Source organism: Pseudopipra pipra, chromosome Z, assembly GCF_036250125.1.
Source record: "Pseudopipra pipra isolate bDixPip1 chromosome Z, bDixPip1.hap1, whole genome shotgun sequence".
Classification (NCBI taxonomy): domain Eukaryota; kingdom Metazoa; phylum Chordata; class Aves; order Passeriformes; family Pipridae; genus Pseudopipra; species Pseudopipra pipra.
The window spans coordinates 34,351,609-34,374,233 of NC_087581.1; the positions used below are offsets into that span (position 1 = coordinate 34,351,609).

At 39.5% G+C, this 22,625-nt stretch overlaps 1 protein-coding gene across 9 annotated transcripts in view; it reads right to left on the minus strand.

The window, feature by feature from the left end:
* Nucleotides 1-19,229: 19,229 nt before the first annotated feature.
* PRUNE2 (prune homolog 2 with BCH domain) overlaps nucleotides 19,230-22,625 on the minus strand; it is a 146,432-nt gene continuing 143,036 nt past the window's right edge. For 7 of the 9 annotated variants that reach the window (XM_064641119.1, XM_064641118.1, XM_064641112.1 and 4 more), the window contains one exon: nucleotides 19,230-22,169. In XM_064641119.1, the coding sequence (XP_064497189.1) occupies nucleotides 22,148-22,169 (22 nt within the window). In that variant the 3' untranslated portion in view covers nucleotides 19,230-22,147. The remainder of the gene's footprint in view (nucleotides 22,170-22,625) is intronic. The other 2 variants (XM_064641117.1, XM_064641114.1) reach the window with 1 other exon arrangement.

Genomic DNA, 22,625 nt, shown 5'->3' on the forward strand with positions numbered 1-22,625 from the left:
CTTTGCCTAAACATGTGGATTTACACGTCTCTTTCCATCCAGCTTGGCCCATGCAACATAGCCCAGCACCTAGTTAATTTTTAAGACTGCACAAAGACATATTGCTGCAGACACATCAGAAAGCTTTCCTTTCCTTCCCCTCCCCTCTGTCTCAGACAAACAGCACACACTCTGGTTTTTTTAAAGAATGAGAAATACATGTCTCTGTCCACACAAGAATTTGGTCTCTCTTCTGAAGAAGTCACCAGCTTTGTAGATGCAAGTGGGTTAAAGGTAAACCCTTCTCCATATTATCTATTGCCTTGGCCAGCCCCATGCAGGTAGGGAATGATGCACATACTGCCAACATCTCTCTGGAAAAACCTTTTAAATGCTGCCCACTGTGTACATCTTCACTGATGTTTGAAGATCTCTGTGCAGATATTGCATGCTATTCACACTTGTAACTCCTAAGGAAGAAGTGTCACTCTCTCTGTTGCCAGGTTTCTTTTGTCTTTTTCTGAGGTTGTGGTACAAACCAATCAATATCAGAGGCCCACTACCAAGCTGGAAGGGTAGTTCAGACTGATGGTAAGTCCTAAGAACTGACATCTGAAAAATGCCAGACTGGAGAAGTCAGGAAAACACAATGAAGCAATACAGGGTACAGTAGGCTGGACTTTGCATAGTTTCAGAAAGAAAAGTTTATCAACCTCAAAATGCTTATGCAAATGAATCTTAACTGGAATAAAAAACTCCAGCCTTCACTACCCTGCCTTTTAAATGTCTTGTCTGTTACCAGATAGAAGATTTTCTGTCTTTATTAAAAAAATTGAAGAATAAAATTTCAGCCAAGCTGTTTAATGAGAATCTGCAGGAAAGGATTACACTGTTGGATAAAACATTGTCAAATAACACTTAAGTGTATATCAAGAGGCCCTTTGCATTTTTTCTCACTGAATAGATTCCAGTGCTGAAGTTCAACATGCAAACCCTGGTTTCAGAGCTGCTCAGTGCACATTATCATGTTATTCCTGCCACAGGGAGTCCAGCTGCTGGGCAGATCTAAGGCCCTGTGATGTCAGTGGCTCTACAGTGTATTATATGAGAGTCACACAGTACGTTTTTTGTTAGACAGAGAACATCAGCAGAGGTTTGCAAAGCACAGTGACTTGTAGGGAAATAGAAGTTGTCTACATTAACTTAGAGCCAAAAACAAGTCCTAAAAATAAGCAGTGAAAAGCAGAGCCAGTGATGAGACTCTGCTTAGCACAAGCACTTGCTTTTTTCCACATAGCAGGGAGGTGCTAAGAAGGGACAGAGCATGCAGTGTTACATGTGAAGAAGTAAAGTGGCTAGGGATGCCCATGTAAAGATTGGGAACACAGTAGTATAGAAAAGAAAATGGCATAGATCCATTCACTTTTTGTGGAGTCCTGGCAGTGAACACATACTGAGTGGACACATGGGGGGGGGGGAGGGGGGGAAGAGAAGAAGAAAAGTTAGCTACAGTATGACTTTTACTAGAGTTAAATATTGAATTGTCCAGAGGAAATAAAAGGCAGCAAAATATCACACTGATTTTACTGTAACTTTATCCAAATGCCCTACTGTGGCAAGTATGTAAAATAATAGGAAGAAGAGCACTTCCTCCAAAGGAAATACATCACAAAAATCACAGGGCAGTGCACTAAAAGTCAAGTGAGATTAATATATTTTGTTATACTGAGGAAAACAGAATGAGAAAATAATGTGTAATAAAATAGATTGGAACTGGAAAAATGGACAAAAAGAACCAGAAAACAGGAAAGCTGACAAGAGGGAGCAGAAGGGAGGAACAGAAAAACTAGTAAGGGGGTGACAATCGTAAAATGGCGGAATATGGTGGCAACTGTTGTAATGAAGTTTTGACATCTTAAAAAGTTGTCTGTTCTGTCTGTTCATCTGTAATCATCCTGTTCACCACTACTGTGCTGAAGTGTTACAAATTACTTAAAATTTTACTTGTGGGAAACTACAAGTTTCTGGAAACAGAAGTTGTAATGATCCTGACTGAGAGACCACTGTACATTTAGGAGCCAGTGATTCACACCACAGCTATCCCAGACAGGTGGTATATGCCCAGTCTGGCTTCCATGCTGCACTGAGCGGTGCCATGCCCTGTCATGCCACGCCGTGCCTTGCCATGCTGTGCCATGTCATACCATGCCACACACCTTCCTCTAACACAGCCTTTGCTTGGTGCTGGAGGAGCCTGTGGGCAGCTCCCACTCAGCGCTGTTGATAAAGCCTTGTCTTTAACAGGGCACAAGAAATTCTGTGGAGAATGTCTTTGTCTTTTGACAGTAGAAATTATGAATACAGTTGCATTCTTGTTAGGAGATTCTGTAACAGCTTGAATGACTGGCAGGGGTGACTGGCTTGCTCTTTCTGCCATGAATAGTGTCTGCAGGGTGTCCTTCACGTGTGTTAGCACTAATAATTAGCATTGTGAGTGATACCTTACTACATCTGAGCACTTTTCTTACTGGGATGGCAACAAACCTGCATCTCCAAGGCAAAATGAGAAGTCTAAATGAAAATCACTCTAGGGAGCTAAAACCAGCACATAGTAATAAAACTAAAACAAAATAAAGCTAAAATCTTTACACTATGTTCCTAAGAACAACTAATACAGTCCCCTTCCACCTGCAAAGTAGTATGTATGCATTCTGTATGAATGACATCAGGCAGTGCCAGAAGATTTGACAGTAAATGGAAATAAAATCCTTTCAGAGAGACACCTAGGGCTTTTCCTCCCTGAAAACTTAAATTTCTAGCTTGCCTAAAATGGAACAACTATTTGGGAAAATCTTTCCTGGTGGGAAATTAATTCAATGTAATAATGCCTTGATACTTTTTTAAATTTAATTCTGAAACAAGGCCATTCACACTGACTTTCACTAACCAAAAAAGCCTGAGATAGCTCCATAGATAGAACAGTGCAGATCGGGATGCTCACTTTCATCTGAAAGTTGAAAGAAAGGAAGTTAAGCATCACATATCAATCATCTGCAGCCATATCCTAGTGTTTTCTCACTATGCATCTATTACCTTGCCTAAATCATAGCAGGAAGGCCTCTGGTACCCACTACATAGTACCTTTTCACCTAGTCTGTTTTTTGGACCTAAAAGTACAGTAAATTGAATTTTTAGTTTTATTACTACCAGACAGCTAAGACAGCTTTTCTTCCTTTGGGAACACACACCCTGCTTACTATGGTGATTTATGAGATACTGTAATCCAGACATTTTGTCATGAGAAGTACAGTCATTACAACTAGTATTAAAATATATTCCAGATAGTTCATATGCACTAAATGGAGATCAAACTACATTATGTGCTTATACTGCAAGAAAACCACCTTTTCCTCTGTATCCTCAGCATACAGGTGATTTTGAGATATTGGTCCAATGTTAATGAATTACAAGAGTGCAAACCCAGCATCAGCAAAGACCTGAATCAATGCAAGAGGTCTGCGTCTCAATATTTCTTTCTATTGCATACAGATCAGAAAATGCAGTCATAGCAAGCAGGTCTGACGGAGAGTCATGGACATAGGCAACACTGCTCCAGCCCTCCTGCTACTGCTAGCTCTGCAGATTTAGTTTCAGGTAGCCCTAGGTGAGGGGACTGGTCCCAAGCATGATGGTCTTCTGGGGCTGCACATGTTTGGCAGTGGCCACTCAGGCACTGGGTTCGCCTTGGTCCAGGGGGCAGCCAGAGGTGAAAATAAACAGGAGACAGCTTGTGCGTCCTGCACCTTGACTGAGGCAGGAGGGCACCAGGTTGGGGGACAAGGTGCTTCGCGTTTCTTCTACACTGATGCTGTGTTACGCTTGATGTTGTAGTAAAGATCAATTTCCCCCATCTCCACTCCAAAAAAGGCACATACCTTGTCAGATTTAAAAATCAGAGAATTCTAGATACCATAAGAATTAGTGTAAGTTTTAAAATAGTTTTTATTCACCAGAAATGGAAAAGGTTAACGGTAGAGATGGGTTACAGCCATCTACTGCTGGCAAGCTAAACCACCAAACACATAATATACGTGTTTCAATTTATGTTATCTTTCCTCAGCTAGGCTGCTCATGTTTAACAGTATCATTGCCACAAGGACTGCACAGTATCTGTTCTTAGTTCTGTCACCACAACTAAGGAAACATTAAAACCCACGGAATATTTTTTTAAAGAAGCTGTTAACTGACTCACTTCAACAGAGCCAACTGAGGTGTGTCTAACAGTACCAGAAAATCTTCAAACAGAAGCCTTTTAGCTAACAGTAACCAGCTGGCCCCATCTCACTATTCTTTCACCAGTGAAATATTCTCAAATTCCTCCATTTTATCTTTTTTCCAGTCCTTCCAGGATCATGTAGCATCACATGGAGACATGCAATTTTCGTAATGTCAGCCACTTATAAAAATTAAAAATAAGGCATTTAAAAATCTAATAGTTCATTATTCTCACCACATACTTGAAACAATGAATACAGTTTTATGCCTTCATTCATGTAGACCTTTATGCAGCTAATTAAAAAAACCCCATGCATTTCTAGATGAAAAATTTTTATTTAGACCATTAAATAGCATTACTGTCTTCCTAACAGAGAAATGGAAGAGAAGTACAGCAATTTATGTTTGTGTTTAGATAGACGCATACCTGTGCAAACACAAAAAAAGTTAAAAAACAGGCACAATGTCTTTGCAATAAAGAGAGGTTCTATTGCGCTGCACAATACATAATTTTTCAAATGCCAGAGACGGTCATGCTATTTGTTAAGAAACCCTGGAAAGAACAAAATAACAGGAAGAAGAGAAAACTTTTCCCCATGCCCCTTGCACTGCTTTTTATTTCACATGCAATACCTGATACAACATACAAGACTAACAGAAGAGCAGCCCTGTGCCTAACCTTCTCCCAGTGATGAGGACACTTTCCATGGAAGAGGACATATGAGTCTGAATGCTCAAAGCCTAAGAAGGATATTTGTAGGTGAATATCCTGCTCACAGAGCAGACATTCAAGCTTGCATACTAACAAGGTCCAGTTGTGCCAATGCAAAAGAAAATCTCCTTCAGCCCCATGCCTAAGGATTTACTTGTCTCATCTGTATCTGGATCCTAGTTCAAGCAACATCTAGATAGGTACTAAGCAGCTCAAGATCAGGTAGTTTTGGGTAGCAACTGAGTAGCAGGTTTTATTTTTGAGACCAGGTTGTGGAAAGAAACAGATTGCAGTTTAAGGCTCATCCAACAACAAAGGGACTGAATCCTACTTTACCTGTGTGCATCATTCAGTGGATCTAATTCAAGGTTAAACTGACAGTTCTCTGAAGAAACACAATCCCAAACCTACTAGCATGTCAAGTCCTTTTCCCCTAGTTTACTTTGAATCAGTAAGTGTCATCTACTTGAAACATATTTACCTTTCACATTTCTTCAGTCCTCTGTTCATTAGCCTTGTTCTGAACACAGGAACAAGCTGTCTGGAACAAATTGGTCTCAGACACCATCTCACCCGTCACCTCATCAGGACTGTTGAGGCCACCTGACATGCATTTTTGGCTCCAAAAGTCACAGTACTTGGATGTAGTGTGGTGCACAAGAGGACTTCATGCCAGCCTGGTCTTCTAGTTGCTATTCTACAGGTAATTTTAACTCTAATTGCCTCAACCAGTCTTTAGCTTTGCATCTTCCTGTTTGTCTTTGCAAGGACATACTAACAGCCTTAGAGAACACTACATGGCTTCATTTCATTTTTCAGAGTTGAACATGCACGTATTTTCAGCTCCCTTTCTTTCTCCATCTGGTAATAAATGATGGGAAGTCCTGTCAGCAGTTGCAATACCTTTGGGAAGTTTGGTGCCTATAATTTGTTTCATGTATATTACCCACCTGTAATTTGTTATGTTGACTGATGACTTGTTCAAAGACCTTCTAGGCTCAACACTGACTCTAGCACTGCCAGGAACAGGCTGAACAGAATAAGGATTCACCTCGTCTCCTGTACAGGTATATTAGGTAATCCCAATCTTGTTTATAAATCCAGGGTAAAGAAAGATACCTGCAGATGTCATTATGGCTAGGGTTTGTGAACGAAGATTTGGGAAGGGCTCTACCCACAATTGTTACAAGCACGCTGGTGGCTAAAAAGGCCAATACGAGATAGACACGTCCATTTGCAAAAGGCACAGCAGAAAGACTTCTTAGGTGGAATATTCTGCAAGACACGATTCTTTCTGCATTGTCTTTTCTCCTCAAGAGTGATCCTGCGTGCGTTCTCAAAAGCATCAGCAGCATTATAGATGGTGTGTCTCCAGACCTCCCGATTGGAGGCCAGAGTCGACCAGTGATGTTGGTCAATATGGCCAAGGCTGAGATGTTGTTTCAGGGAGTCCTTGTATCTTCTCTTCAGGGCTCCTCTCTTGCAGCAGCCAGTGGCAAGTTCACCATAAAGCATGATCTTAGAGAGGTGGTAGTCCTGCATCCTTGAGACACCTGCAGATGTATCCTACAGGGAATGAGACCAATGCCTTGACTAGCTCCAGCTGGGTAGCAGTACTTTGTATTCTCAGGGTTTGTTCCATGCCTAGACTGAGAGAATTACTGTGCTAGTTTTGGTCCCTGGAGGTGTTCAAGGCCAGACTGGATTGGGCTTTGAGCAACCTGGTCTAGGGGAAGGTGTCCACTAGTCCACAGCCAGGGGAGTTGGGACTGGATGATCTTTAAGGTCTCTTCCAACACAAACCATTCTATGATTCTATGATATGTTAATGTTTGTTAACTAAACCAAATATGAGACAAATAATTCTTGTTTTTAATTTTTCCATGACTTTGCATCTGGAATTTCATCATCAGTAGATAAGGACAAGTTCTTTATAGTAAAAAAAAAGGTCTTAATAATGCAATGGTCAAGAAGATCTTTATGTCATGAAATATCATGATATTTATATCATGAGCTCACTTCCCATCAATTTTTCCTTGAGGCATCTAACTTTCATATAGCACTTTACAAGATTTATCCCAGATCTGTCTCTATTGAAATCAATCTCATGCTATTTTTATTCTATTGGTGGTTTCATTGTAAATGGAAACTACCAGCAAATCCTGATGTACAATTACAGTGCTGGTTTACCTATATGCAGAAAAGGACCTATTCTGCCTTTAAACTCGTAAATGAAAGCTGAGGTACAATTGTTTTTCTTGGCTGGACATTTGGTTACTAGTTCAGGCTGCACATCATAAAGCGTGTTTGTTTAAGACTCACAGGAGAGCAGAGGTCAAAAAGGAAAGCCAGTAATTCATTTACATTAAAAAAAAATCCTTAAAAGTTTAGACTAATTGTTATGACAGATCAGGTTTTGAAAAAAGAAACAAAACCTGTTTGGTAACTTACAAACCAAGAGTCATCAGGAAATTCCAGTTCCACAGATGTTCTACAAGTACCTTAAGGGTCACTGTTTGCTTTAACTTCCCTGGCTTTAAAAGGGCTATAGTAGCTCTTTACTTTTATTGGCCAATTTACATTTAACTTTTTGAGAGCAGTGGGGAAATCCTAAGGAAATGGGTATACATTCTTTAATATTTTATTGATTTAATTTCTTACAGAGCACCCTTTCTGGGATATTTTTTTCTGTTTTAAATTACTCAGATATATATTCTTGTGGCAATGAATTTGCTTTAGTGATAAACTCAATCTCAGTGCTAGCCATCTGTAATAGGTCATTTTACTCCTTAGTGACTTCACTGACTTCAGTGTTTCTGAATGCTGCTAAACATACTGACTGCAAAAAACCAACTGGATATTTGGATTTAGCCAGGTGTTAAATTTCAAACCACTCTGTTGCTTTATTGTCCTGTTTACAAGCTAGCTCTTTTTCTGTATAAAAAAGGAAAAACAAAACAAAACAAAACATCCCAAATGGTCACTCAACAGTAGCACTTCAGCCACAAAACCACTAAATCGGTGGTGCCTGGTGAAAGGTTGGACTCAATGATCTTGGAAGTCTTTTCCAACCTAAACGATTCTGTGATTCTGTGAAATGACCCCTGATTATCCAACCCTCTCCAGCTGTCCAGAAAGCTGCAGGGCACAGATCTGCCTGCTCTGAGGCTCATCCCAGCCCTTCTGCTGCCACTGCTGCTGCCGTTGCCACGTCTCTTCCCACTCCATCCTCTGCAGGAATAGCAAGCCCAGCTGAGGGCAGTGGCATTGGTGATGCCAGCAACAGCAGAGCTGAGGATCGGAGCAGCAGCAGGGGTGCCCAGAAAGGAATAAAACTGAAGCTAAGTGTGAAATTAATTGCACACAGCATAAAATATTAAAATACTGGTTTCAAATATACTTGTTTATAGCAAATGGCAGCTATTTCTGTCACAACTATAGTAAACAAGAGACAATCATTGTGCCCTTCAAGGACAGGGATGTGCCTTGAACCACCCAGTTGTCTTAGTCACTTGCTGACACACTGGAGTAGCTGAGATTTTCCGTATCTAGATTTGAAACTTTCTTTCATAGATTTCCTAAAAATTGGAACTATGTCTCTGCAGATGCTTTCCTGGGTACTTTATTTTACTTTTAGGTCTAAGCCCTAGGCTGCCCATTATTTTGTCAGCTCAATTCTCAATGAACTGTTACTGCCCAGAGGAAAAATATGGTTTTATTATGTATTATTTTCCCTGTAAGGGATTAGTCAAAGTGAAGATGGTTAGCAATTGTATCCTTTTTAACCATTTTGGCACTCCATCCAGCTGTACTTATATCCAGCACCGTGTCATGCTGGGCTGTTCTGGGCACAGCATCACAAACATTTGCCACATGCTGTGATTGTGAACCCTTCAAGGAAACAGGAGAGGCAAACTGAGAGGCACTACTGTTTGGATGCAGGAAATACCATTTAGCCAACTTTCTGCTCTGGTTGTGGTGGAATACAAGTTCTCCATGTCCCATCCCCTCAGGATGCAAAACAACCACTCCACTGCCTGAATTAGACAAGGTTAGCTTCAGGAAATGTTTATCACATTGAGCGGTGAATTCCTGTTATTGTTTCTTGTCTGTTTTCATGGAATAGATCGGCTTCTAGATCTTTCCTTATAAATATGTCTAACATTTGTAAATACCTCCGCTCTCCCAATTTTAAGACTCTAACCCAGACAGATCACTTCTGTATCCATCCAGATGGAATTTACTGATGTAAAGGGTGTCTCAACTGACTGTGACGTGATCCTAAAGTCACTTCTGTTCACTTCAATCTGGAAATGAGGATTCAAAGCAAAATAATTATACAGGCCTGACTACAATGACACACATTTTCCTTCTGTCTAAAGGAATGTGAACAGTAGTTAAACTGGAGAAAAATAACTGTTCTGTTGAAAAGTTATGAGCACATACCTGTGGAAACTTTCAAGAGATTAGTAAATAAGACCATCTGAGTGAAAGAGGCTTTTATTCTCAGCTTGAGACTGCAGTGGGTGAAACTGATACATAGCCAAATTAATATCAGGCACTCTCAGCAGACCTGAACTCTCTCATTCAGTAGCAGTTACTACTGTTCTGAAGTAAAAGCTTTAGCTAAGCTGTGATTAATATTGTATATTGATTTGGTGTGAGCACAGTGAAAAAGAATTTGGAAAGTAATTATATCTGCCAGTTTGAAGAACTACTTTCCACATTTGATAAACAGAACAGCAAACAGAAGACAGGAAGTCTCTGAAAAGAAAACTGGTTCACATGTGTGGAAATGTATGTATACCGAGAATGTCTGGGGGCAGGTACTGAGATAAGTAAGCCAGCTGAGGTTGCCTTTATGCTCCTGAGCAGCAGCCATCAGTGGGCTCACCCTCCTGCCACAGCCTCCAAGTCAGTGCACTTACCTTTTAAAATATTGCTGGTTCTTAAAAACATATTTATAGCACATCATAATGTGAGGATATCAATACCTTGGCAACACATGGTATCTTTCCTGAGAAAATCTGTGTGGCTGCTCTTACACTGGTTAGTACTTACCAAAAAAATCATCTAGGAATGCAAAGAAACCTGAGCTTGGATTTTTTAATTCTGTGTTGACCCTACTGATCTTACCCTCTGATTATAGCAAAGAACAAAAGCACAGATACAACCTTCTGAAACTTTTACACTGAAATCCATGCAGATACATTTAACCTTCAAAAGGTGTTAGCTAACCATTTCAACACTATTGAAATTAAATTCATGACCAGTGTGCTCACAAATTAAATTTCACTCATTATTTGATCCAAGTCACAAAAAAGAAAGAAGCAGAACCACAAATGTAATCAATGTGTAACATGAAGCAACACTTCATCCTAGCATTCATACAGAGAGCTTCTGCTCACCAATGTAAGCACATTTGAGGAAATGAGAGAGGTTAGCTGGTTGTGTTCAGCTGCATTGACTCATTCTGGAAAGTTTTTGTCAAGATGAGTATCCACGTATTAACTTGTAATACTTATCAGGGTACTCCCCACCTACCCGCAGTAGAAATGCTAATAAAACACTTTGGTCTACTAAAAATAATAATTGTTAGTAGACCAGCTCCTCCTGGTCTTTGAAATGGAGGATTGTTAATAAAAATAATGAGTGAATTGTTAGGGGATTGCAGTAGGACTTGAAAAAAACCCATAAAAATAACAAAATGATTCACCTTTTAGCTAAAGGAGTCTGAGTTCACCGTTCCAGTTAAGCAATCTCTTCTTAAAAAAATACCAAAATAAGTATTCAGATTAGAAGGCAATTTCAAATACAATATTTTTGTTTATCCAGACTACATTTAATCTGGTGCTAAGCACAGAGTTGTGTTACTTAAGTCATCTTTGCTCCTAGATGTAAGCAATGAGTGTTCAGGACTTGATCATGGTGTTGTGCTGGCAAGCACTAAAGGCAGGTAGCCAGTACTGCTGCTTATAAATGTAGTAAAGCATGTGAATGAGCATATTGCTAAGAAAGCTATTACAAGGATTACAAGGTTTTTTATTACATCCTTCCATTCTTTGGCTTTACTTTCTACCTGAACCTTCCCTCCTACATTGTCAAAATGTTACCTTTAGGAAAATAGGAGGATGATACCATACTTCTGAAGGTCTGAGACTGAGGCAAAGGGACAGGCTTTCTAGTTTGTATGGTCTTGTAAGATTTTTTTGTATTTGTAAGGTCTTGGCTTAAGCTGTGCTATTCCACTTGCTGTAGCACTGGAATAGCTACAGACCTACTTAACACACAAAGATCTTTTAAGAATAATACACCTAATGTGTAAGAATAATACACCTAATACAAGATATTCACAGACTGAGTCATGCCAATGGGTTTGGCGATCTATTTCCCCAAACCTTCCTCTTCCCAGAAGTAAAAAAATAAACTACAAGAGGACATTTAATAGAAAAGGTAAGGAAGTAAAAGTGAAGGTAATACACAGAATAATTGGAAAACTATGTAGCCAGTATTGAAATGTTGAGAGTTCTGAAACTGAAAAAGGTCTCAATGGTGAAGTGTGCTAAAATTTGCAACCAGACTTTTCCTGTGGGATTTATATTGTTGCAGAAATTGAGCCAAATTAATATGAATTCAGCAGTGTTGTCAGTAGCTACCACAGATTTGTTACTTGATGTATTTTCCCACCTCACGATGCCTGCTTGTCCCAGAGAGAAATGCTGTTCAGCAAACTGCAAACCTGGAGGAGCTTGGTTAGTTTTATTAAATCTATTTCCTGAGCTAAATACAAGAGCTGATATATACTAGATAACATTTTAAATGAAGTTGTGTAAGAAAGCCTCATAATTAAGTCTTGCATTAATACTTTCATTACGGAGCAGACTATTCCTGTATCATCCAGGCCAGTCCAGAACTAGTTCTATCTGGTAGCAGTTTTCTCCACCATCACAGGAGCATTGCAATAACCTATTACTACAGTGCTCCTTAAGGAGAAAACTAGAAACTAGTCTTTCCTAGATTTCACTACAGTTATGGTAGACTGTTCCATTGTTAATAGAATAGCCAGCAAATGTAGGTGTGTAAGTGTACTGGCCCTACACTGGTATTTTACCTATGCAAATAGTTACAACCTATTACATACACTCTCAGAAATGCGAGAACAGAGGGGAAGAGAGGACTAGAGGAAAGCTCAGGGAGGGGTGTGCCGTGAGGCAGCAGCAGCCAGACTGTGTATAGCCAGAGGTAGGAGTGGATCTGGCAACTGGTAAAGAGGTGATGTTGCTCTGAGCAACAGCCTCCCCGCAGGCTACTTGGGAAGCAGAAATAGCCCAAGCCTGGCTTATGTGAACCAGCGGTGAAAGGAAGGCATTTGCTGCCTGCAAGCTGTGAGCAGAGTAAGTGAGGCTTCTGTGTCTGAGCCACTGCAGGGTCTTAAAGGCCGATTCTTTCAAGAACAGAAAAAAAACTATGTCTTTAGAAATGTATTTAACTTTAAACTGTGATCTGACTATATGGGAAGAAGCTACCAGCAGATAGGCATGGTCAGGTTTTCATTTTTCTCGTCAGTATACTCTGGAAAATCTCGGCTTTTCAACCTGCATCACCAAATTACTAATCTGTATTTTTGACTAACCACATGCACCCAGTTTCTAATTCTTGAGTGATCTTTAGACAGCTGACAGAAATGAATCTGTCTGCTAATGACTGCAGCAGTTCAAGACCAATACTTCCACTTGTGTTTCCCAAGCAGAGGCACTGAACAGGCACCTATGGAATTTCCATGTTATAGAAGTTACATAGTTACTCCTGTGTAACTGTGTAACTTCTACATATTCAAAAGGAGGTGCAATCAAACTCTGTTCAACTTTTTGGATAGAGCTTAATAAACGTAAAAAAAAAATAAATGGAGACTCACAGAATTGTAAACTTATTCATATCAATACTGAATTTAGGAAGGATGTTTAAATAATCTTGGGTTTCCTTTTCTAAATCCACTAAAAATGTTTTCTGGTTCACCTCCTTTTTTAATGAAGTTATTAGACTTGTTTCCTCTCTTCTCCTCTTTCTTCTCTAACACCTGTTGTCAGGGCTACTTGTGTTGACTTCCTTATTTGCGTTTCTTTAATGAAGACAAAATCACCAGGCACCCAAACAAAGTCTTGGGTGAAAGCAACACAATATTAATCAAGACTTTCTCTCACACACACTTGCACATCTCTATCTGCCTTCAGCTGAGCAGTTTTAATCTACTGGACTAAGAACTACTCCATTTGATCATAAACCTTACCAACCATACATGGGGAGACTTGTCTAGCAGATAAGTGGGCCAGCTCCAAAACCAACACCAGTTCTTCCTATTATTTAGGACTCAACTCTTCCATACAGTAACCTCAAAACTTGGTTTATTTATTGAGGTCCCCAAAGTGAAAAAAAAAAAAATCCTCCAACAAATCTTTGAGGTTTTATTACCCCTCTATCAATAGTATATAATGAAAGTGAAAGAATATATGTAGTAGTGAAGCTATTAATCATTATATTTTACTTTACCTATTTAAATATTCTTAATCCCTGTGCATGCAGAGAACATCCCTCATATACACTTTGGATCCTCCACAATATTAAGTACAATATACCTGATTTTAGAAAGACATTTAGCTAAAATACATGGTATAAAAGAATTCTGAAGGGATAGGAACAATAATGATAACATGTTCCTGCCTTGGGTCACAGGCTGCAGCTCACCTTCTGGATTAGGAGGCCACCTAGTATAGTTCAGGATTGTATGGGCACATGGAAGGCCAGAAAAGCCTGAGGAAAATATCAAGGAATATTCTCTCATTTCCCCTCACCAGTAACTCTGAAGGGCTGTCACACATTTGCTCTGCCATGCATGTCACATGGATTAGTGGCATGACAACAACTTCGTTGAACCAGTTGCCAGTATATGGGGTAGGTTCCTTACGGCCTCCATGACAGGAAGAGAAATCCCAGAAATCACGGAGGCAGGCTGTGAGCACTTGCAGCAGCTTGGTGGCCTCCATGCTTCTCCTCCTGTGGGAAGGAGGGAGGTGCTGGAACCAGTTGGGCACTTCATGGACTTCAGATCAGGATGCATGGAAGTGCAAAGTAACTAAAATAGGTAGCCCCTCCAAATATTGTTTCCCTATTCATTTACAAAATCTGCCCACAATTCACACTAAAAATAAATAAGAAAAAAAACCCCAGCAAGTAGCAGTTAGATGTTGTGTTTTCAGATGGTGAATTATCACTGAAATAAAGTTAGAACTAAAACCACTGCATTTTTGCAGTGTACCTAAAGAGATTTATAGATTTATCCTGTTGGTCATAAAAATATTTGTATCCCTGGAACACCTAACTTAATATCCAGCACAGCATCAGGCAGAGCAAGAGCTGCAGATTTTAAAGCTTGAATGCAACATAATCTTTTTCAACTCTGGCTGTGGTCATATGTTTATTCATCTATACAGATGCGTGTATATATATATATATATATATACACATATATATATATATATATGTGTGTGTGTGTGTGCCAGATGCAACGTCATGGCATATCATGTCTGTACACCTAGCTGAGTTGTCACCACTGTCTGTTTCACAGTGAGCTAGTCCAGGAGCTTCAGGCCACTAAAGATCCTAAGAAACCTTGTGCTCTCCTTGAGATTCCCACTGCACCACATTCCTGTTTCAAGAGAAGGCACTTAACAAAATAGTGATGTTTGAATTAGAAATCTGAAAAGACTAAGTGTTTTATCAACAGTAATTATTCATTTGAAGTTGGCATAAAGTTAGGAAGCTTATAAATAGAAAAAGTGCTAGGAAGTAAAAACACGTAGTATGGAGTAGTCTTAGTAAACAAACAAACAAACAAACAACTTATCAAGGTAAACAAGCCAGAGGGAAAAAGAAATCAAGAGTAAGCAATTACGGATAAAAAAGTGTCTCTTCTGGATTCTGTTCAGCATTCACAAAAAACCCCCCACTCCTGCCCTCATTCTGCTCTCTTTCCTGTGCTGTTTCTGCATGCAAGAGAGGGGAATGGAGCACCAGCTTTGCAGAAAAGTGCAGCAGTTGAAATCACAGTGGAAAATGAGAAGGGTGTCTAGACAGCAACAAGAAGGTGATTCTGAGGGGACTTTGCCCTGCTTTGTCCCTATCTGGTTTGGCACAGTGGAGTGCTTTTTTTTCCCCCCCCCAGGACTTGTTAGACCTGGCAAATGAGTTAACAAAACTGGTGACAACATTGTGTGGGTTCATTACACTCATGCTTTTTTGCTCACTTCATATTCTGGTAATTACGAAAACACTCCACAGCAGGTACTGAACCTGCCTGACAATCCTCCCATTAACTGAAAATGTCACAACACCAATAGCATTTAGATCAGTGTCTAGCTGATCACTGCTGTGTGTATGGCAGAACAGGCACCTAAATTCAGGTTTAGCAGGCTAAATTTTGCTTATTAACAGCAGCCTGAGTTTGATCTGGTGTACTGGTTTTGGCTGGGATACAAGTTAATTTTTCTCATAGTAGCTTGTATGGTGCTGTTTCTGATTTGTGACCAAAACAATGTTGATAGCACACAAATCATAGAATCGTAGAATGGCCTGGGTTGGAAGGGACCTGCAAGATCATCTAGTTCCAATCCCTCTGTCAAAGACAGGGACACCATCCACTAGACCAGGTTGCTCAGAGCTCCATCCAACCTGCCCTTAACACTCCCAGGGATGGGGCATCAACAGCTTCTTTGGTCAACCTGTTGCAATGTCTCACCACCCTCACAGTAATGAATTTTTTAGTTATTGCTAAGCAGCACTTACACATAGTCAAGGAACCTTCTGTTTCTCACCCCACCCCACCAGAGAGTGGGCTGTGAGTGCACAAGACATGGGAGGGGACACAGCCAGGACAGCTGAATCCAGCTGACCACAGGGATATCCCAGACCATATGGCATCATGATCAGCATATAAAGCTGGCGAGAAGAAGGAGGAAGGGGGTGTAATTTTTTTTCACAGTTTTTGTCTTCCCAAGTCACTGTTAGGCATGATGGAGCTCTCCTTTCCTGGGGATGGCTGAACACCTCCCTGCCTATGGGGAAGGGTGTATGAATTCCTTGTTTTACTTTGCTTGGATGTGTGGCTTTTGATTTACCTATTACTTATCTCAACCCACAAGATTTCTCATTTTTACCCTTCCAAATCCAGCTGTGGGAAGTGAGCGAGTGAAAGAATGTGGCAGGACTCAGCTGCCTATGGGGGTTAACCCACAACATCTGTGAGGTGCGTAAGGAAAGCAGAAAGCTCCAATGGAAGCTGCAAATGAAGAGACACTTCTTACAGGTACTGTGAGTCACAGCCTGACAGACAGAATAGAGATTCCAAATACCCAATTGCTGAAAACTGAACAAAATGTTATTTGAAAGGAAATTTTTCCAAAGAAAATTGTTTCCAGAGAAAATAGCAGCAGCCGGGATCTACGAATCTTTCCTTCTGGGAGTACAATGATCATCTGGATAGCGTAACTTCATGGGTGGACCAGGTTTTGGGACTTGTGCGTTTAGTAAACATGATCATATCAGTGATGGAATTCCACCAAAGCCAACTCTTCCAGTTAAAGAGTATCAGACCAGCTTTAGTGGATCAGCAAGGTCTAATTTTGCTGCTTTATCCCCAAATCTGCACAATGTTAAATTCAATTGCTTTCACCATACTGGTTTTCTTTCATCTTCCACTGGTAATGCAGTAGGAAGTGAGTCAATGGATAACTTGAGGTCTTTTATTGCTGTATACATCTATACCATCATTTACCACTGAGACACCTTCAAGAGATGGCAGCTTCTCCACTGAGTACTGCTATTGACCCATTAAGTAGCACAGGAATTCTCTTCTGAGGCAATTAGTTTTGAGAGGTTTGTATGTTTGTTCCCTTCCCTTCCCTTCCCTTCCCTTCCCTTCCCTTCCCTTCCCTTCCCTTCCCTTCCCTTCCCTTCCCTTCCCTTCCCTTCCCTTCCCTTCCCTTCCCTTCCCTTCCCTTCCCTTCCCTTCCCTTCCCTTCCCTTCCCTTCCCTTCCCTTCCCTTCCCTTCCCTTCCCTTCCAAACCTTCCCAAACCTTCTCTTCCCAAACCTTCCCTTCCCAAACCTTCCCTTCCCAAACCTTCCCAAACCTTCCCTTCCCAAACCTTCCCTTCCCAAACCTTCCCTTCCCTTCCCAAACCTTCCCTTCTTGTTTTTTACATTGCATCTCTGTTTATCCTCCTTGGCACAGTTCATCTCCTATTCTGTCATTTCTCTCCTACAGTTATTTTCCACTATGAAACACTTTGTTCCACATGCCCCTCCTATTGCATCTTGCTCTTTCTATATTCAGTTTGTTTCCTTATTTACACTTATATGATGTCTTCTGACTCAGGCTTATTCTGTGCAAGTCACTGAGAAATATGTAAAATTTAATTTTCTGAATTTATGCAACATTTCCCATTTTTACAGCTTTCTCTTCTATGATGTCTACACAAGGGCTGAGAGGGTTTTATTCTACACTGAGTGAAAACCAGATTAAGCCATTTATCTCCAGGGATTCCATCATTTCTTTAAATAAGGGGGGAAAAAAGAACATTTGGAACAGAGCTCACATGTGCTTCTTTCAAGTAAAGGCTCCAGGCAAACAGGCCTGCTATGTTTCAGAAGCTCTCCCCAAGGAGAATCAGAATTTGGAAGAAGGCTGGAGCCTAAAGCAGAAAGATGCCTGTAACCCCACCTTCCCCCAGTCATTGGTCATTTCCCTGACCTGTCCTTCCTTCCCCTAGTTTTTCTTTCCCTGACTGATAATTTTAGCTGTGTTCCTTTTTTTTACATCATAAACCCGAAATCTCACATTAATATTCTTTCTGTTCCTTAGGTTGACTGTTTGATGCACCATTGCTCATACTTCAAAGGGATGAAGACAGACATATAATTTTACAGTTTTGATGGCTTAACATTGTCCTAAGAAAGCCAGCACTTTGTTTTCTGAGTCACTCTCTCACTGAGGCCTGCTTTACATACCAGGCCTCAGGGAAGAGCATGGCAAGTACTCTGTGGATTATTTTCCTACCATTGCTGGAGGCTGCTTTGCTTGCTGCCTATTTAAATACATAAAAGAGAGGCAAGCAGATAAGGTTTTGACATCTCTGATTTGAAGTGTCTTTTAACAAAACTGATTCTATTTTAGTAGTAAGTTATGACCTGGCTAAACAGATAATACTGGGAAGCAATTTTACGCTTTTTAATTTTTCACCTGAAATAAAGAAATAAGTTTAATTCCTTTGAACAGTGAGCTTGACAATCCAATAGTTTTTCTGACAGACTAGATACTGTATGAGAGACACAGCACACTTTTTTAATCTGCAGTAGCCCACCACGGAGGTCACATCTCAAACATAAAAGAAACCTCCTTCTCTGGAGTCAGCATTTACTCCCAAGACTGTTCATAGATTACTAGCTAGAGTTAGGAGAGGCACATGGGTCTATTGGTCTTGAGGCATTTAAAAATCATTTAGAAATAGTCCTATGCTGGATTCAAATTACTTGTTCATGATACAGAAATATTAGCTTCAAATGCCATTTCTTCTAACTTTATAATCCAAATATGACACACTATAGTGATAACAGAGTATGGTGCATTCTCACACCTAACATATTTCTGGATTTAAGACCAAAACCTTAGTTACTTAAAGAAGCAGCAGTATAAATTGACCCATTTGAAAGAGACTTAGATTGGGATGTCAGTGGGCACAGGGTACCATGCAGGTGAGAGGACTGAAAGTCCACCAGGTCTGACTCCTTCCTTTGCTGCAGTCAATAAAGTTGTTAATCTGCTCAGGATGGTTTCATAGTCAATCTGCCCCGTAGCTTCTGTTTTCTGCCTACTATATGAGATGGACTGAGACTATCTATGTATTTGACCTTCAGATAATAGCTTGGACAAAAATAGAAAGCAATGTAAAGGGCTCCTTCTGCTTTGTTTCAGGAAAAAATATTCCTAGTATCAACAAAACAAAGATTTGAATACATGGAGACAGAGACTAACAACATGACACACAAAAGTGACTCAGTTTCAATTTCTGGAAGGACAGGTAGGGAATGGAAAGTAAAAGAATATTTGTAACTATGCAAAAAACTGTGATTTAAAAAAATCAAGTGTTTCTACACATCCAGAGAATAAAAAAAACCCACAACTTGGAGCTGAAAGGAAATAGTTCTAGTGGTTGGTTGCAGTTCTTTATTTCTGATTCATATGTGTATATAACCATACAATGATATTAGATATCCTTGTATTGCTTAATCTATAATTTAAGTCAGCATAGGTATTTTAACAAAAAAAATCGCAACTATTCTTTTATATTTGATCTGAGCGCTCTGATACACATTAGAAAAATCCATATATAAAAGCTTTTATCTGTGCAACTATACATACTATATTCCTCTTTCAACAAACTACTGATTTAATAATATTGATACATTATTGTTAGTATAATATAGAATTGCAATATCATAACATTAAAAAACTTTCCAAAATATATTAATAAGCAAAGATAATCACACCTTGATCTTGCAATCATTTTTGAACCATCACATTGAGGCCCCATTTTGTTTTAATGTGACATTTGGCTTAAACAAATTCCTTCCATCTCAGGCTGCCACTACCAGTCCACCCCCATTAATCAGGTTAATTCATATACAGCTTTGCTGTTTAGTAATTTCATACAAAGCCTTTAGAATTAAATTAATCTCTGAACTGACATCCACCACTAAAATCACAAATCTCTTATACCCACTTAAGTCTCAGACAGTGAATAAAGATTTGTGCTGAAGATCTGCTTTGCGCAGAAGTTTGGCAAAAACTTCTCTCACCTACAGCATAACACAAGTCATCGGGCTCATCCTAGGTGGCCTAAGCTACAGGTCTAGAAAAGATGCAATTTCATGCTACTAAATGCTTTTAATAGTTTAGATCCTTGTGAAGCTTAATTAGCATCTGGAAGTCAATACAAATATTAATCTGTACATAAAACATTATCCCCAATGTACTAAGTGACAGCACTTTTATAAGGCAGACACAAGCCAGGATTCAAATATCTGAGAAACGGTGGAAACTACCAGGTCCTAATTTAGGGCAAGGTTATAGAGCAGCAACAATGGTCAGCAGGATTAGGTCCTTCCTCTGAAAATTAACAGGAACTGACAGAGAGATGTAATACACAGCAGACTAGCAAGTATGACAGAGATACCATGCACCACCTGTCAGTACAGAGCAAGGATTGAAGAGGGGCACATATTTCAGTTTTTTATGCTGGGCAATAAGAAAGCCTTCTTTTGCTTTTCTAACAACATTTTCAATTTTCATTGCAATAGCTGAACAACTATGCACACAATGATGGACGCCTGCTTCATTGCTTTCAGGCTATCTTGCAAATACAAGATAGAATCTGACAGAGTAGGAAATGTGCAAACCACAGAACAAAACCATTGAACTTCTAAATGAAGGACAAAAGAGAATTTTCAGTTTAGATCCTACTGAAAAATCAAGGCTCATGCTGTCCTGCCTCTGCTTAAATTTTATTTCCCAAGAAACCTTTCACTTGTTTTCTCCTTCATTAATAATTCCAGACTGAACAAAGGACTAGAGCTAGAGCACACTTAAAAGGTGCAATTTATCTTCAATAGTTATGTCCAAGGACTTATTTACAGACAAAGTAAAGAATCCACAGATGTAATGCTAGGGTATATGAGAATCTTGTGAAGAAAAGAATAATATTTCAGAGAGTATGTAATACTATTATTTGCATTAGGACTTCCCAAAAGGCAGGTGAGTCAGGAGGTTTGAAAAGTGCATGCATGTGTTCATTAGGGAAAGAGAAAGCATTAGTCATATTCTTGACTCTTGTCTTTTTAAAGCAGACAAACAGTATTCACTTGATAATTAATCTGCACTCAATGCAAAAGCATGGTCTGAAAAATTGCAGATATTTTCCAGTAAATATGAGGATTTACCGTAGTGACTTTTATGCCAGTACACAGGACAGCAGCAAACAAGAAATGCTTAGGGCTTTTTTCTTTTTCATGCTTTTACTGCTGTGTACTGTGACACAGACAATAAACTGCATTGTAAGATTTATTTTTACTTATACTTTAACATGTATTCCTAACAAATGACTGTGACTTGCAACTTTAGATTTACATGTTTAACTTTTGGCTGTTAGTAGAAAATACTATGTGATTCATATTCATAGCATTAATAGCCTTTACAATTGGAGACAGAATGTCATTTGAAGGCTCACATCTTAGAAAAACGGTTCTGGAAAAAGCAGATTTAGAAAACAACAATAAAGTAATGCTCCAAGGATTTTAGAATATATGACAATCATTTACAGGATTAGTTGATTCTTCCTCTGGGAGGTCTATTATTTTTCAGTATATCAGTCTTTTCTCTGACCAAATGAAAAAAGTCATTAGGGTTAAATGAAGATAGAAGGGCTTTTCAGATAGCAAGAAACACAAATGCATAGAAGCATGAATGCTTTGAGTTGGAAGGGGCCTTAAAAATCACCTAGTTCCAAAACCCTTGCATTGGGCAGGGACATCTTCCACTAGACCAGGTTGCCCAAAGTCCGATACAACCTGACCTGTCAAATTCAAGGAAGTCCTGCATCATTTCTAGAATTATTTTGAAACAACACAGTTGCTGCTGCTCTGTGACACAAGTAAATTAACATTTATTGTAACAATAACTATTCCACTCAGCTGTGCATAAACACTAATATGCTGAAGACAAAAATTAAAAAATCCCCATCCTCATTGACCCGTTCATGAGGCACACTGTTGGTAAAATGGTATCCTTTGAAACAGAAATTGCACGCACACAGAGAAACCAGTGCTAGATGATATAGCTTTCCTAAAGAAAATCATTTCTGAAAAACAACATAAATAACCAGGCCCCAAAATTCTGCTGTCTCCATGGCAATAGGACTGGCCCTTTTGGTCTTCTTTAATTGCTGAATGACATGGAAAAATTATGAACCAAACACAGTTGACCAAATCACTTATTGTACAGCATGGTGGTGAGTGTCTGGGTGATGAAAATCCAAGTGAACCCTCTTCTTCAAATGCCTGGCAGGGATGCTTTTTATTTCAGGGTCATGTCGATGCTATTTATTAAAGACAGAACAACAAAGAACAACAACAACAAAAAATTAATCAGCGCTATGAAGCATGTGACTAGTCTTTTTCCCAATCCTAAGCTTGAGTGCAAAGTGTTGAGTATCCTCATTTCTCATTTACTTCAATGCAGTGGTGTTCAAAAATTTACACACATCCAGGAAAGTACACACCTTAATAAGTTGCATTACTGTTCTATCGAAATTAATAACTATTTTTCCAGCAATTGCAGTATGAAGTAGACACCAGATGTGGGAAGATCCAGTGCCGGAATGACACAGCAGTGTCACAAGATATGTGTGGCCCTAAAAATGTTTCTAAGAGTACAGTTTTGCTCTTTAGTGCAAAGCACATGTCATCAAAAACTTTGGAAGCATTCTTTAAAGTAAAAAGTTGTCATCATAAACGTTGCCTCAAGACAGAATTTTCCTTAAAGAATACATAAC